The sequence below is a fragment of the Petromyzon marinus genome, chromosome 61 (assembly GCF_048934315.1).
Source record: "Petromyzon marinus isolate PM22_M1 ecotype Great Lakes invasive population chromosome 61, UKy_Petmar_22M1.pri1.0, whole genome shotgun sequence".
Taxonomy (NCBI): domain Eukaryota; kingdom Metazoa; phylum Chordata; class Hyperoartia; order Petromyzontiformes; family Petromyzontidae; genus Petromyzon; species Petromyzon marinus.
In genome coordinates this window covers 8,776,566-8,791,069 of record NC_133727.1, presented here as the reverse complement: position 1 = coordinate 8,791,069, position 14,504 = coordinate 8,776,566, and the positions used below count along the sequence as shown (strand labels likewise).

General features: G+C 47.4%; 1 protein-coding gene and 1 long non-coding RNA gene across 2 annotated transcripts; both read left to right on the top strand.

The window, feature by feature from the left end:
- The first annotated feature begins 1,122 nt into the window (after positions 1-1,122).
- Positions 1,123-4,543, top strand: LOC142906008 (uncharacterized). Its single transcript, XR_012930026.1, has 3 exons — positions 1,123-1,395; positions 2,521-2,637; positions 4,298-4,543. It is a non-coding gene; the product is annotated as an uncharacterized LOC142906008 (long non-coding RNA).
- Positions 4,544-5,066: 523 nt separating this feature from the next.
- LOC142906007 (exosome complex exonuclease RRP44-like) lies at positions 5,067-8,252 on the top strand. Its single transcript, XM_076053375.1, has 4 exons — positions 5,067-5,127; positions 5,779-5,863; positions 6,707-6,834; positions 7,908-8,252. The coding sequence occupies exons 1-4, from the start codon at positions 5,072-5,074 to the stop codon at positions 7,996-7,998; spliced, it is 360 nt and encodes a 119-aa protein (XP_075909490.1). The 5' UTR covers positions 5,067-5,071; the 3' UTR covers positions 7,999-8,252.
- The last annotated feature ends 6,252 nt before the right edge of the window (positions 8,253-14,504 follow it).

Genomic DNA, 14,504 nt, shown 5'->3' with positions numbered 1-14,504 from the left:
AGTGCGGGTGGAGACAAGACAAGCAGCGTCCCTGCAGGCCCACCGCATCGTGGTGGCCATCGATGGCTGGCTGCGACACTCCCGCTACCCGAACGTACGACTGCACCGTGACGCCCCGCACGCCGTGACACCTCACCCGTCCGTCCCGTGGTCGGCATCGTCGGGCTCATCCTTCTGTCACTTGACGCGCGGCCACGCGGCTCTGTATGCAATACAGCCGTCGAACCCAAAACACGAACGGTGACACGGTGAATTGGAAGTCAGGGTGGATGAGCTGGCACCACTGTGATTTATTTGTTTGAAAGCATGGCAAACTCACCTGTGATTCAACCTAGGTTATTAAGGTGTTGTAAGTTGATAGTCTCAGCCCAGTCACCAATAACTGCACCAAAAACGATATTAAATTTGGTCGTGCACTTCGATTGTTTAATTTCCATCTCTGAGAAAACTACTGCGTTTGACTGCCATGTGATAAACATTACTTTGATTGGCAGAGTGGTTGGAAAAGCACTGCCCCCCTACAATTCGGTCCGCATTTCACTTCATTGGATCTTAGAAGTAGCTCTGTTATGTCTGCTCCTGTGGGTCGTCCTTGACCACGAAGGGTTTGTATAGATTGCTTGTCTTGTGTGATACCATTAACACAATGAGAAACAAAATTGGTGAAAAGTTAAATATATTGTTAAGATGTATTCTTTGGGTTGTATCTTTGTTTAAACAGATGGCGGTTAATATTCTACATCATGAACGTTAGGTACAAGGTTGGCATTGTGGTTGTGCTTTTCATACCTATTTGCCACTGCACAACCGAGCGGCACCATGGCTGGCACGGTTTAGTAGGCTGCAGGTTGTTTATCCACTGCAAAAGTAGATCCATGCCATGGACGGTCAATGCTTTGAACAAGTCTGGGCACATGCAGATGACGCTGTGGTGCCACGTCCCCGTGGTGTACCGACTGCCATCACACAATTAACGTGTCTCTAGCCCCGCCCCTGGCCCTGCTCGGCCCCCGGATAGATTTGGATGCCTTGTGGGGCCAGCATATCACGGTTTGGTTCTGGTTCAACACGGCAAAAAGCCAGTGGGTGACCACAAACACCTCGAGAGCTCTGCGCTGTCTGGGTTCCAATGTACCAGTGGAAAAGGGATACCGGTGACGATTGGCCACGTATGTGCATATGCATGTTGAACTTCTTCCGTACCATACGTAGACAACCGTGCTAATCGTCGGTGTGCTTGTGCAGGGCCATTTTGTGCGCTCTCTGGGCGAATGTGGGGATAAGGAGACGGAGACAGAGGTGCTGCTGCTGCTGGAGCACGACGTGCCACACCAGCCCTTCAGCCAGGCCGTACTTGCATGCCTGCCCCCTCCCACGTTCAGCATCACAGCAGAGGTACGCATGAGACGTATGACGATATGTCAATTCATCGATTGAGTTCAATTCTTACGCCTGCGGTGTGTTGGTGTGTTTGGTCGTGCATGTGAGAATCCTTTACTTCAATGTTCTTTATTACAAGGCCCACGGGCCACTGGTGGCCCCTGGGTGGCCTTTGGTGTGGCCCCCGACGTATAGGCCCCCGACAATAGACAAATGCGAAAACACCCCCCATCATTATCATCGTGCTGTCAAACCTCAATAGTTTCAAGATGTTTGGCCTGCGTAGAATACCTTCTAGAGGGCCTCTCTGGAGCTCTCCCTCCAGTCGAGGTCCTTCCGCTGCACTGGCATGAACGAGAAGCCACGGGGCTCTACACCTTTACCACAGACCGTATATAGAAAAGCCGTCGACCTGAAAGAAAGTCGATGGCTCGGACACATCATCGTAAGAAGAGAGGAAATTCACATCGGAGGAAGGAAGGCGACGGACTTATGGAAGCACCAGGGCGGAGACCCGAGAGGCAGGCCTCGAGAGATGCGGATCAAAGTGGTGAGCCAGGATGTGGAGGACTCTGCAGTAGCCGTGGAGATGGTCCAGTACAGAAATTAATGGAGCAAGGGGACTACAGACTTTTTTCCTATAACGCTGTACTTGCGTTCCTGAAGAACACCGAATTGTGGAAAAATCGCATAATTAATAATATAGGGTAAAGCACAGTCCGCGATAACACGTGAGATGCGTACGCAGGCTTAACAAAGACTTCGGGTACGTGAGTAGCATTTAGAAGCATCTACAAGCATCCCGCCTTGTGTGATGCTACACCGAGGCAACCGTACAACCGCTTATTCTGCCTCGCACAACGCAGTTCTGTTCACTCGATCGCCTTTTATCCAATTCGCATCCATGTTATGAAAAAAATGTGTTCCCTAATGCATTCATCGCATTATATCTAATTCACGATATGAAAACACGCAGAGTTATAGGAGAACGGACTGTACTTTCAAAATATTCAGTCGCCTATTGAGAAGATAGAACGCCATTAGAATGAAGTTGGTTTACCCATGTATGGCTCACCCTGTGTTTTGTTTGTTGTAAGGCAGCGTTTTGTTGAACCTGGTGCTGTGTGTGTCCCGTACAAGGCCCAGGCTGGCAGGGAGGACCTCCGTGCGTTGTCCATCTGCAGTGTGAATCCTCCAGGCTGCACAGACATTGACGATGCCCTACACTGCAAACCGCTCGACAATGGGAATACCGAGGTATTCATTTGGTGGTGGTAATCGTGGTCACGGTCGCGGTAATTCGTGCCTATTCCTTTCATGGTTTTGTCAATGCTAGCAGAGGTGACAAGGGGAGTTTAGTGGCACAATGATAAGTGCACTGCACATTCATCCTGTCAAGCTGGTTTAGATTCCCAGTCATGGCTAACACCGGTACAGAGTGATATCTAAAAAAACTGCCCAAGTTCTCCCCTTCACCACCTGCATTGACCATCTTAATAAAGCAAGGTCAAATGACAATCGCGACCCATTACGGCATGGAGAAGCCCTCATCCTGCAGTGGATTGACAAAGGGGTGGATAATATTCCTGTTATTAAGTTTCCAAACATTGTTGCCTTAGTGCCCGTATTCTTGGTCTCTGCTCGGCTCAGGACTGACTTCAACACGGCTCGGTTCTGGCTTGATCTGCTCCGTTGCCTCCAAATACGTATGAGTGGCTTAGCTGTGCCTTGGCTCAGGCTCAGCTCACGGAAATTCTGAGCGTGGATGGGAGCATTCAGAGATATACGAGGAGGCACAAGGGACACAGAGGCTCAGGGCTGGAACCATGCTTAGAGGCAGCTCGGGTTTTAAGCATTGCTTTGATGTGGCTTATTGAGAATTAGAATCAGAATATTTATACTGGAGGAATCCGATGAGCTATAAAGCTAGTTTTCGCATGTCCAGTAGAGGCGGGTGAGAACGTTACAACAACAAACAGTACAAAAAGATAATAGTAGTGCAAAGTACAAGAAAGATAAACAAATAACCCAAACACAAACAAATACAACTGAATCATCCCCATCTTACCAGGCAAAGCCCACTGAGGTATTGATTTATTTTTGATTAGTGACCTGGCCACAACTGAATAGCTCAGCAAAGTGGCCCATCATTTGGACATTTATAGCAGCCAAAATTATAGAAATAATCTCAATGCATGTTGCGCGAGAGCCAAGCCTGAGCCAAGCCATGGCTAAGACCCCACTGGCCTAAGTGTCCACGTCACTGGCCGAATGCCTGGTTCACAATGAATGCACCAGGTAGTAATGGGTGTGCATTTCATTTCACATTATTGTGCTTTGGTTGGAGTGGCTATGGTGGAGGTTATGCATGCATGTGGAGTGAGCGCCTTCCGACAGACGTCTAGTAGAAGGCTTCTTATTTATTAAAAGCACACAGGGCGATACACTTCGTAACGCGGCTACACCTAGGCTGTACAAGCACGCAGCCCATCTCCGTCCTGCGTAGCTACGCTGGCTGGTTGACGAGCGTAGCGGCGGAGACAGAGCTGCTCTTGCAGAAGAACCAGCCACGTGGTCGAAGACGAAGAGATGACGACGGTAGCGACGCAACCAGGACCCAGACCCCACGCTAACAGCCCCGAAGCTCTGATTCGGTGCTCTTTATATCTGCCTGGAGTGGCCAAGCTCCACCTCTGGCCACGCCCCCTTTCTAGAACCTTCTAGGCCCTTCGGGATGGTTCCCGGAGCTTCTCGACTGACTCCGCCGTTGACCTTTACCCCAGATACGCCCCTTCATAATGAGGCATTATGTAATGCAGCTATAACCTTAATTACCCTTACAGGCCGGCAGGTATCACCCTGTCATTACACATCCATGCATGTGAGGGTGGTGACGGTGTATTAATGTGTGTTCTAGGTTGGGGTACACATCGCCGATGTGGGCTACTTTATCCGGCCGGGGAATGCCTTGGATGAGGAGGCATCTCTGCGTGGTACCACAGTTTACCTGTGTGAGAAGGTGAGATGTGGATTTTTTCTTGCCACAATATCAAGTGTTTTACGACCCGCCGATTTCATCCTTTCATTCTTAACTTTACGACATGATGTAAAATATTACGATGTAACGATCATCGCGATACCAGTTTCCCCACAACTTTGTAATTGTATTTTACATTTTCACCACATTTTTTGTGTGCTTTTCAGTACTTCCCGTATGAATAACGATAACTTAAAAATGAATTAGAATTAAAAAATGTGCAACAATGCTAAATATCTCTCATGATGTTTTAAACGAGGTGATTTTTGTGGATTTATTATCATATGATGTACCGTGACATCATGAGCGGCAGGCTATCGGCGCAGTGGTAACACTCGTGCCTTGCAGCAAGGAGACGCTGGGTTTGATTACTCAACTCTTGTGCCTTTTCGCTTGCAGTTTTGTTTGTTCTCCCCCTGTTAGTGAATGGGTTTCCTCTGGATTAATCAGATTTCCTCTAAATAAAACCCATACAATCTTAACTGGCATTCGCGAAAACATCTCCTTGCTGAACAGTTACCTGCAGGTGACTTAATCATGTGTGGGTTTGCTTGCGAAACACTCGTTGAGTTGGTGCATATGTATTTGCCAGATTGTGTTTATTGACAGAGAAGTGGTTGCGTTTATCTGTTTGTGCGCCTGCAGAGGATTGATATGGTGCCAGAGTTATTGAGCTCAAACCTGTGTTCCTTGAGATCCAACATCGATCGGTGAGATGCACCAACAACTGTGAACTCGCGAGTGCGCACATTGAAACCCATCCTCAGCAGCTAACGTGCGTTGTTGCCAGGTGCACATGTAATCCCATGATGCGTGGCACTGTTAAAGTGTCATTGTACAGATCCACACAAGCATGTGTACATACATAAGCAGCCAAACCAGGATGGCACAATGGTAACACGTGTCTCACAGCAAGAATTGCCTAGGATTGATGCCCGACTTGGTTGCCTTTCCATGTAGATTTTGTATGTTCTCCCCTATTTAGCATGGGTTGACTCCAGGTTATCAGGTTTCCTCTCATCGCTAACATAAACGTGTTATTATTACTATGATCCTTAACCAAGGGAAGCCTCACTGAATCTCATAACTTCGGGAGGGTACTGCAAAGCTTTTGTAGTCGAACAATGGTTGCTAGATATATATTCCAGTTGAGTAATTTGTAACAACCCAAACCGGTATTTGGGCAAACATCCCGCTGCTGACAGAATGACTCGACTACCAAAAACTTGGCAAGACCCTCCTGAAAAAGAGTCTCGAGACTATGCGAGGCTTTCCTGAGTGAACACCCTGCACCACTCCAATGTCGACGACTCCGCCACTCGACGGTGAATGGCGATGGTGCATGTGCTGTGCGCGTGCAGGCTGGCATTCTCGTGCATATGGGAGATGACTCCAAAGGCTGAGATCGTGAGCACACGTTTTACCAAGAGCATCATCAATTCCAAGGTGATTTCCCCCCCCCTCCCCCACAGACGTTCAGTTTTTGTAAAACTCTCGTTTGCTTTCACGTGTATTGTATCGGTGCCTTGCTATGTTAGTGCAGTTGAGGTTTCCGGATGGCTGAGAGGTCAGAGCGTTGAGCTTGCACCTCTGGGTTCACAAGTGGAGCGAGATGAACCGGGTTCACAAGTGGTAGTATGTATGTTGAACTTCTTTTGCACCGTACGTAGCCAACTGTGCTAATCGGAGGTGCGAGGTAGGACATGAAAGTAGTGAGTTGATGGTCTTTGTCCAGTCAACAATCACTGCACAAAACACAGGTTTTTTTTAGGTTAGATCGTGTAAATATGTAAATGTGTCATTAAACCCACCCCCACCCGACATAGCCAACTAATAAGGGTTGTCACGTAAACAGAACATGCCAATTCGTCACGAGTACAGCACACCGGTGTGTTGTACCAGTGACGAATTGGCCACGTTCTGTTAATGTGACAACCCTTACTAGTCGGCTGTGTCGGGTGGTGGCGGGTTTAACGACACATTTATGTATTTACACAATCTAACCCAAAAAACCTGTATTATGGATGATATTGGTCACGAAAGCCTACGTGTTAAACTCACTGCACAAAAGACCACCAAATTACATTGCACTAAATTTGGTTAAATTCCAGCTTTGAGAATTCAAAAAATATCAATTTTGCTGTCTTTGGGTGAGCATAACCCTCAGTGGTCATCGGGAGCCACGTAGACATCTGTTGAGTTCTGGCTTGGGCTTGGATCAGGCGTGGGGATTGTGTAATTGCGAGGACCCCATGGTTCACCCGTGGTGTGTTCATCGTATCCCCGCAGGCGTCTCTGACGTACGCGGAGGCTCAGCTAATGATGGACGATGCCGGGCGGAAGGAGCCGGTCACCAGCAGCTTGCGTGGCCTCAACTCCCTGGCCAAGATCGTCAAGCAGAGGCGCATTCAAAACGAGTAACTCATTGTCAAGATCCTCATCCCCTCCACCGCCTCTGGAGCGCTGAGCAGTATTAATGGGTGCACCACATTTAGTCGATCGGCAGGTCGCCTGTGGCGCGGTAAAGTGTGGTTACTCCCGTGTCTTCTAAGACATCCGGCCAGCATGGAAGAGTAGGCTAAAATACATTGAGATGGACTGTAAAAGGGTGTATCTCTAGAGGGCCCCCCTCTTATGGGAGCCCCCTTCTTCCAGCAGTGGCTTGAGCAAGCAATTGCAAGGCTGCACCTGTAGCTTTTTTTGACCCCATGATGCATGAGGCTTGGGTGAATATCATGCACAAACAAGTGTTACAGGATTCATACTCTTTGTTTTGTTTTCAGTAAAGTCACGTAGGTAAAACTATAAAATAAAATAACAACTAAATTAAATCACGACGTTTCGGGCGCAACACAAGCGTCCTTCTTCAGGTGGGACAACCACAGCCAGAAACAATTGCTGAAGTGGGCAAAAAAGGGCTGTTGCAACAAGAGGCTATATAGGTAAGAGAGTGGGGGGGAGCAAGGGAGGAGAGATAGAGAGGGGGGGTGTGGGGTAGGGGAAGTGGGGTGCTGCTAGAGGGATTAAAGGGGCGAGCACGGCAAAATGCCGGGGGGGGGGGGGGGAAGTGAGCGGGGCTGGGAGTGGGAGGCTGAAGAAGCTCGAGATGCGGAAATGAAGGCAACAATAAAGAAGTTAAGGTTTTACCTGGTTAATAACATCCTTCTAGATTGGAGTGTTACAGGCTACTGCGGGGCTACATTGTGGGCAATAGAGGACAATGCAGTGACATAAATTGTTTTACTCTACTTAATGCTCCCATGTCTGTGCTCCCCCACCTTTGCCAACGCGTACTGACCACCACGGTTAAGTACGGTAAAACCACCCCACGACCCGCATGACATGGGGCGGCCCTCATCCAGCAGTGGATTGACTTAACGAGCTGTGCATGTTCATCTCAAATATCTGAGTTTGTGAAGTGTCTTATATTAAGATTCTGTGTTGTTTTGGCTGGACATGATAATCGCTCATGTCCCTTGTCCACCCGTAGGGCATTGACTCTGGCATCCCCTGAGGTCCGATTCCACATGGACAGCGAAACCCACGACCCGATCGACCTGCAGACCAAGGAACTCAAGTGAGTCTCGTCAACAAGACACCTCCCATGACTGCAATCCGACTGTTGTGCAGATCTCTCTATCAGAATCAAAATATATATTTCTACTGGAAGAATCCGATGAGCTATAAAGCTCTTTTTTCACAGATGTCCAGTTGGGGCAGGTCACAACGTTACAACAACAATCAATACAAGCACACGTTAGGATTGCAAAGTATTGGAAAGGTAAACAAATAACTTAAACAAATATACAAATAAAACTAAACTATTTTTATCTTACCAAGTAAAACCCTGACCACAAATGATAGCTGAACAAAGTGGCTTATCACGTGGGATTTTTATTATCAGCAAAATAATCTAAGATAAAGATTCTTAACCCTTGTGGTTGATGTGTTGTGGTGGCGGAAACTGGTGCGTGTACACAGGGAGACCAACTCGATGGTGGAGGAGTTCATGTTGCTCGCCAACATCTCCGTGGCGGAGCGCATCGTAGGCGAATTCCCCGAGTGTGCGCTGCTCCACCGCCACCCGGCGCCTCTGCCTTCCAACTACGACATCTTGGTGAAGGCGGCGAAATCAAAGGTAGAGTTAGAACCCCTTTTAACGACCACCCTTGTTAACTAATCGCTTAACAACGGGCCTCCATAGAGCTCAATGTGTAGGCTTAACCGACCATTTCTCTGTTAACGACAGGCTGTTGTAGGTACAGTAAATATGAATTAATGCCACGTAGAAGGGAAACAATAAAATAATAAAAATATAAAACGATCAAATTCTCACGACGTTTCGACTGCAACACAAGCAATCATCATCAGGTGTGAAAACCACAACAAGAACATTGGAAAAAAGTGCCAGTTATTTTTAACGTTAGCACCACGGAGAGAGATTTGACAGTTTGTTCAGATGGACGAGTCCATCTATGTTCGGAAAAGAGGAAGGGGGAGACGAAAAATAATGGATGCGTTCTGAAAGCCACCTTAAGCGTGATCAATCAATTAAGACCCGAAATGGTTTATCAAATCTCTCTCCGTGGTGCTAACGTTAAAATAACCGCCACTTTTTTCACATTTTCTTGTTGTGGTTTTCACACCTGATGATGATTGCTTGTGTTGCAGTCGAAACGTCGTGAGAATTTTATTGTTTTATATTTTTATTATTTTGTTGTTTCCCTTCTACGTGAATTTACCAAAAAAAACAAGAATATGAATCCCTGCAGTCACGAAAGCTTTAAATCAAAATGAATTAATGCATTTATTAACAGTGTTTATTTTAATATGATGTGTTTATAATGTTAGTATCTTTATGTATTAATATCCATTGTTTAAATATTATAAAGTACGTTTTTTGGGTGAACAAGGGAAACTTTCGATGCTATCGGAACGAATTAAGCTTTTAACACGTATTTCCTATACTCGCTTAATGACCAAATCCTTTAATGCTCGTGGAACCAATTACCGTCTTTAAGAGGGGTTCTACTGTCTCTAGATTGCTGTTAACACGGATTGGTGACTACAGTACTATACCCCCAGTGCTTTTATATTTAAAAGTGTATGTGCTTTGTGGTTGCTTTATTGCGCATGTTGTTCATACTGTGTAACACTTGTTTGAACGCAGGTGATGGGGTTGTCCATGGTGGGTGTCATTACAGCCAAAAACAAGCAGCAGTACGAAGACCAGGACGCCGTGGCCGACCATGAGGACGGAAATTGGCCTCGCCCGGTCACAACGTACGACAGCAGTACAGGTTTCCCTCCACACATGCACACACCTACGAGTTTCCCACTGCAGAGACGAAGATCCCCCATATAGCCTTAACAGACTGTTGTGGCAAGTGCTGTTCGCAAGCACCAATGAAGGTCGGCATGGTATACCAGGGGGTAGGTGGCCAACACCACACCCGGCCGCCTTTGTCTCCCAAGTGGTTGACGTATTACACACACCGCTCCAGGTATTCATTTGAGGTTGAATCGACCCAGGACCAGTTCAGATAAATAATCGTTATTGGTGTTGGCCATGAGCGGGACTCTAACTCGCATTTTTGCGGGGTTCGGAGCGTAGCGTACTATCCACTGCGTCACTGCTACCCTCACACAACGCACACAGAAACAACACACACACACAGGGACCCTCACGCACGGACACACAGGGACCTGCTCAACATTGAAATGTGCAGCCCTTGTGTGGCGGCCTGCGTTGAATTTGGGCGTTCATCTCGTCACCCATACAAAAGGTCTCGACACAATCAATGGCAGTCCCCCTTGCCCTGCCTGGCACGCACATCGGGCCAGTCACCCCACGCACAGCGCACACAACATGCGCGTCGCGTATGCCAAGTCAAGAGTCGTCCCCGAGTGTCCGGCAAATTGGACCGACTATCCCGGGCCCCGCGCTTCGGGGGAGGCCCCACGTGTAGACATCAGTGTCACATGTAATGCTTCCGGTTTAGTTTGAAGGCATCGGGGGGGGGGCCCACGCACCCCCTATGGACGGCCCTGGTCAAAGCACACGGCAGCGCGGAGCACGCGCGTCACGCGCACGGGCCACGTGCGTCACGGGTACGTGACATCTACAAGGCAAGCACCTGCATCGCGTGGTCATCACTTGTAAGGCATGCCCTTTGTGCATGGGACGTGCGTAGTGTGTGCAACACGTGGCACATGTATTTCACACATGCGCATCGCAATGTGATGTCATGTGTACGTGGACATTTGAATCGCATGTAGCTGTCTGGTGGGCAGGACGGATCTACGCGTGGGCAAGTAAGGGGGTGGCTGAGTAAGACTGATACGGAGACACGTCAAGCCACACACTCACCACACACTCACCGGCACACTCACACACACCACATTCACCGCACACTCACTTACCGGCACACTCGCACACTGGCACTCACTGCACACTCACACACCGCACACTCACCACGCACTCACTTACCGGCACACTGACTGCACATTCACACACACTCACCGCTCTCACCACGCACTCACTTACCGGTACACTGACTGCACATTCACACACTCACTGGACCCTCACTGCACACTCAACACGCACTCACCGGCACACTGACTGCACATTCACACAATCTCACCGCACACTCACTTACCAACACTCTGACTGCACATTCACACACACCGCACTCACACCGCATTCACACACACTCACACACACTCATACCGCACTCATTCACTCACACACACTCACACACACACAAATTTACACACACTCACCGCACACTCACACACACTCGCACTTACCGGCACACTCGTGTGCAAGCACACTAGTGAGCTTCCACAAAATGTGCTGTACATTAGTGAGGCCACACACCAGCAGGTTTACACATCAGTGAGCTTACACACTAGTGTGCACACACACAGTCGTAAGCTTACAGATTAGATAGCGTACACACCAGCTCACCGGTGAGGTGAGCTACACACTGGTGAGTTAACACACCCACCTGTTTACGTGCGCAAAGCTCTTAACCCTAAACCTAACATATCCCAAATGTCATGGCTAAAGTTATTTTACACACGCACGTGCATACACACGCACGTGCATACACGCATGCGCTTATGAAGGCACGCATGCACACATACGTGCACACAAACACACGTGCACGCACATGTTTAATCATATACAATTCCATGGCGTTGGACTTGAGACTCCCAGAAGTGGAATCAGGACTCCTGAGTGTGCGATATAGCCCAGTGGGCCATACTTGGTAAAATTGAAATAATTAATTTAGTTTCAGGATGTAGGGTTCTGAAGATATTTCATCTTTCAGTCCTTTCTGACCGTTTGAGTGTGGGTGAGTGAGTAACAGCTACTTATGCATTTTTTGTTATTACAAATACTAGCATTTCCAGCTATTGACATGAAATGTATTAACTCTGGAAGATGATGGTGATACAGGTGGTGGGTAGCGGTAGTGTAGCATTTAGCACGCTGCGCTACGAACCCGGCGACCCGAGTTAAATTCTCGCTCATGCCCAACGCAGGTAACGACTCTCTGAACCGGTTATGGGCCTCCCCTAGGTCGACTCAGCCTCAAATGAGTACCTGGTGTGGTGTAAACATCACTACTGGGGAGACAAAGGCGGCCGGGCGTGGTGTTGGCCTCACACCCCTCGTGTGCCATGCTGGCCTTCACAGGTACTCGCTAACAGCACTTGCCCCAACAGTCTATTCGGGCTATACGGGGAGTCTTTGCTTTGGTGGTGATGATACAGATGGTGATTGATTATACAGATGGTTAGGATGATGATAATGATACATTTGGTGATGATGGTGGTGATGATGGGACTGTAAGGGTGGTCCTTGAGGATATTTACTGTGTAATATTCAGACACTAATATAAAATGTAATCATTAAAGCACAATATATAACATTTGTAATTTCTGTTGAAAGCATGTGCTTATAATTTTCACGTGTATTTGTACGTGGTTGTGCATCAATGCACGTGTTTTTTATTTTCTGTATTAGGTGCTTGACGACAGCACTTGGCCCAACAGTCTATATTGGTTGTACAGGAAATCTTTGTGTTTTGATTTATGAATGTTTCATTCACGAAATTTAGTGAAAACGAAATTGACAAATTAAGGATACTTTTCGACTTACGAAATAGGATTTCAGCGGAAACAATATATCACATGGCACGCACCATGAGATCATCAAGCAAAAAGCTGTCATCCATCCACTACAGTGTCACGGTATCCCCATAGTGCAAAAGTAACGCCTCGTCACCTCTCCAGTCATTCCAACATGCAGATCTTTTGGTGAGTTCCTTGAAGATGTTAATTATTTTTGTTTTAAATTGATTATTATTCAACCGTTGTAATATTTGTTCTTTATTATTTTTTGCATTGTGAAATGTTGGTGTTTATTTTGGGTTTATAGTAGAAATGACTGTCAGAAACACATCGCAAGTTTTTCGTATTCAATTAATGGGAAAAGCCATTCCGATTTACGACATTTTGTTTTACGTGCGTTTTTCGAAGAACGCATCCCTTTCGTAAGTAGAGGCATACATGTACAGGAATCCATGGCCAACCGCTAATTTACCAACCACGAGATTTTAGTAAACACGGATTACTAACCACGAGCATCTCGCTTTGAGTATTCGCGAGTCACGCCGAGTCTTGAAATCAAAACAACATGATGTACCTTATGGGAGGGGGGGTTCTTGTATTTGTTCTTGTATTTGTACGAGCTGTTGTTTGTTTATGTTACCGATGTTTACGGGGAGCGTTAGTGCAGCGGGTTAGCGAGCTGTACTATGTAGCCATAAATCCTGGTATAATTCCTGCTCATGGCCAACACCAGTGGCAATTATCTGAACCATTCCTGGACCTACCCTCGGCCTCAAATGAGTACTTGGTGCATTGTGAAAACATCAGCACTGGCAGAGACAAACCCCATATGCTGTGCTGGCCTGCATAAGTGCTCATAACGGCACTTACCCAACAGTCTGCTACATGGGGGGATCTTAGTCTTGGCGTGTAAGTGAGAGTTTGTGGACTTTGCATGTTCTTCCCCTGTTGTGCACGCGTTTTCTCAGGGTTCTCAGCTTTCAAAAAAGAACAACCAATTCTAACAGTGAGATTTTACTTGCAAATTACTTAAACAGGGATTACACACCGTGGCAACATCGCCCCCTTCTGTGAAAGCTGGACAGGACCCTCCTGCAAAAGAGTGAGACTTCCCTGAATAAACAAATGTAGCACGGTAATCTTTGAAATAATAAAATAAACTATTCACCCCTAGAGTGGACAGGGTAACGAGGGCGATTCTAGCAAGCGAGAGAGCTGTACTCGGACGGAACGGACGACGGCTCCCAGCCGACCTCTTCGCCTTTGTCGATCTTGTCATCGTTGGAGGCCGGTCTCAGCTCTGCGAGGATCGCCTCAAACGTGGGGCGCTCTAACGGCGCGTGGCTCCAGCAGCGGTGCATCACCTTGCGACTGTGGGGCGAGGGGAGGGTGCGGTAAGGGTGCGAGGAAGGCGAATCGCGCACAAGCTCGGACTGCGCTTTCACCTCTTCCAGTGCGCGTTCATTCTCAGAATGGTTGAATGAGTGCCGATGATGTTAATGACGTCACAGAGGAGGATGAAGGGGGTCAGGTGGCGAGGGGGGTGAGGGGGGGGGTGAGTAGGGAGAGGGCATAAAATACCTACAGTATGGATTCACACAGCGGTGTCTAAATGCCACCGCATCTCCATACGTAATGCAGAAACACTGGGCGTGTTTATCTCGTAGAGAGAGAAGCAGTCTGTGGGTCTCGACAGTGAGGGAAAAAAGTATTCGATCCCCTGCTGATTTTGTACGTTTGCCCACTGACAAAGAAATGATCAGTCTATAATTTTAATGGTAGGTTTATTTGAACAGTGAGAGACAGAATAACAACAAAAAAATCCAGAAAAACGCATGTCAAAAATGTCATAAATTGATTTGCATTTTAATGAGGGAAATAAGTATTTGACCCCCTCTCAATCAGAAAGATTTCTGGCTCCCAGGTGTCTTTGATACAGGTAACG

Excerpts from the sequence above, each read along its gene's own strand:
- LOC142906007 (XM_076053375.1), top strand. The coding sequence starts at position 5,072 with ATGGTGCCAGAGTTATTGAGCTCAAACCTGTGTTCCTTGAGATCCAAC. Across the intron at positions 5,128-5,778 it reads TTGAGATCCAACATCGATCG|GCTGGCATTCTCGTGCATAT; the intron begins GTGAGATGCACC and ends GTGCGCGTGCAG. Across the intron at positions 6,835-7,907 it reads CAGAGGCGCATTCAAAACGA|GGCATTGACTCTGGCATCCC; the intron begins GTAACTCATTGT and ends GTCCACCCGTAG.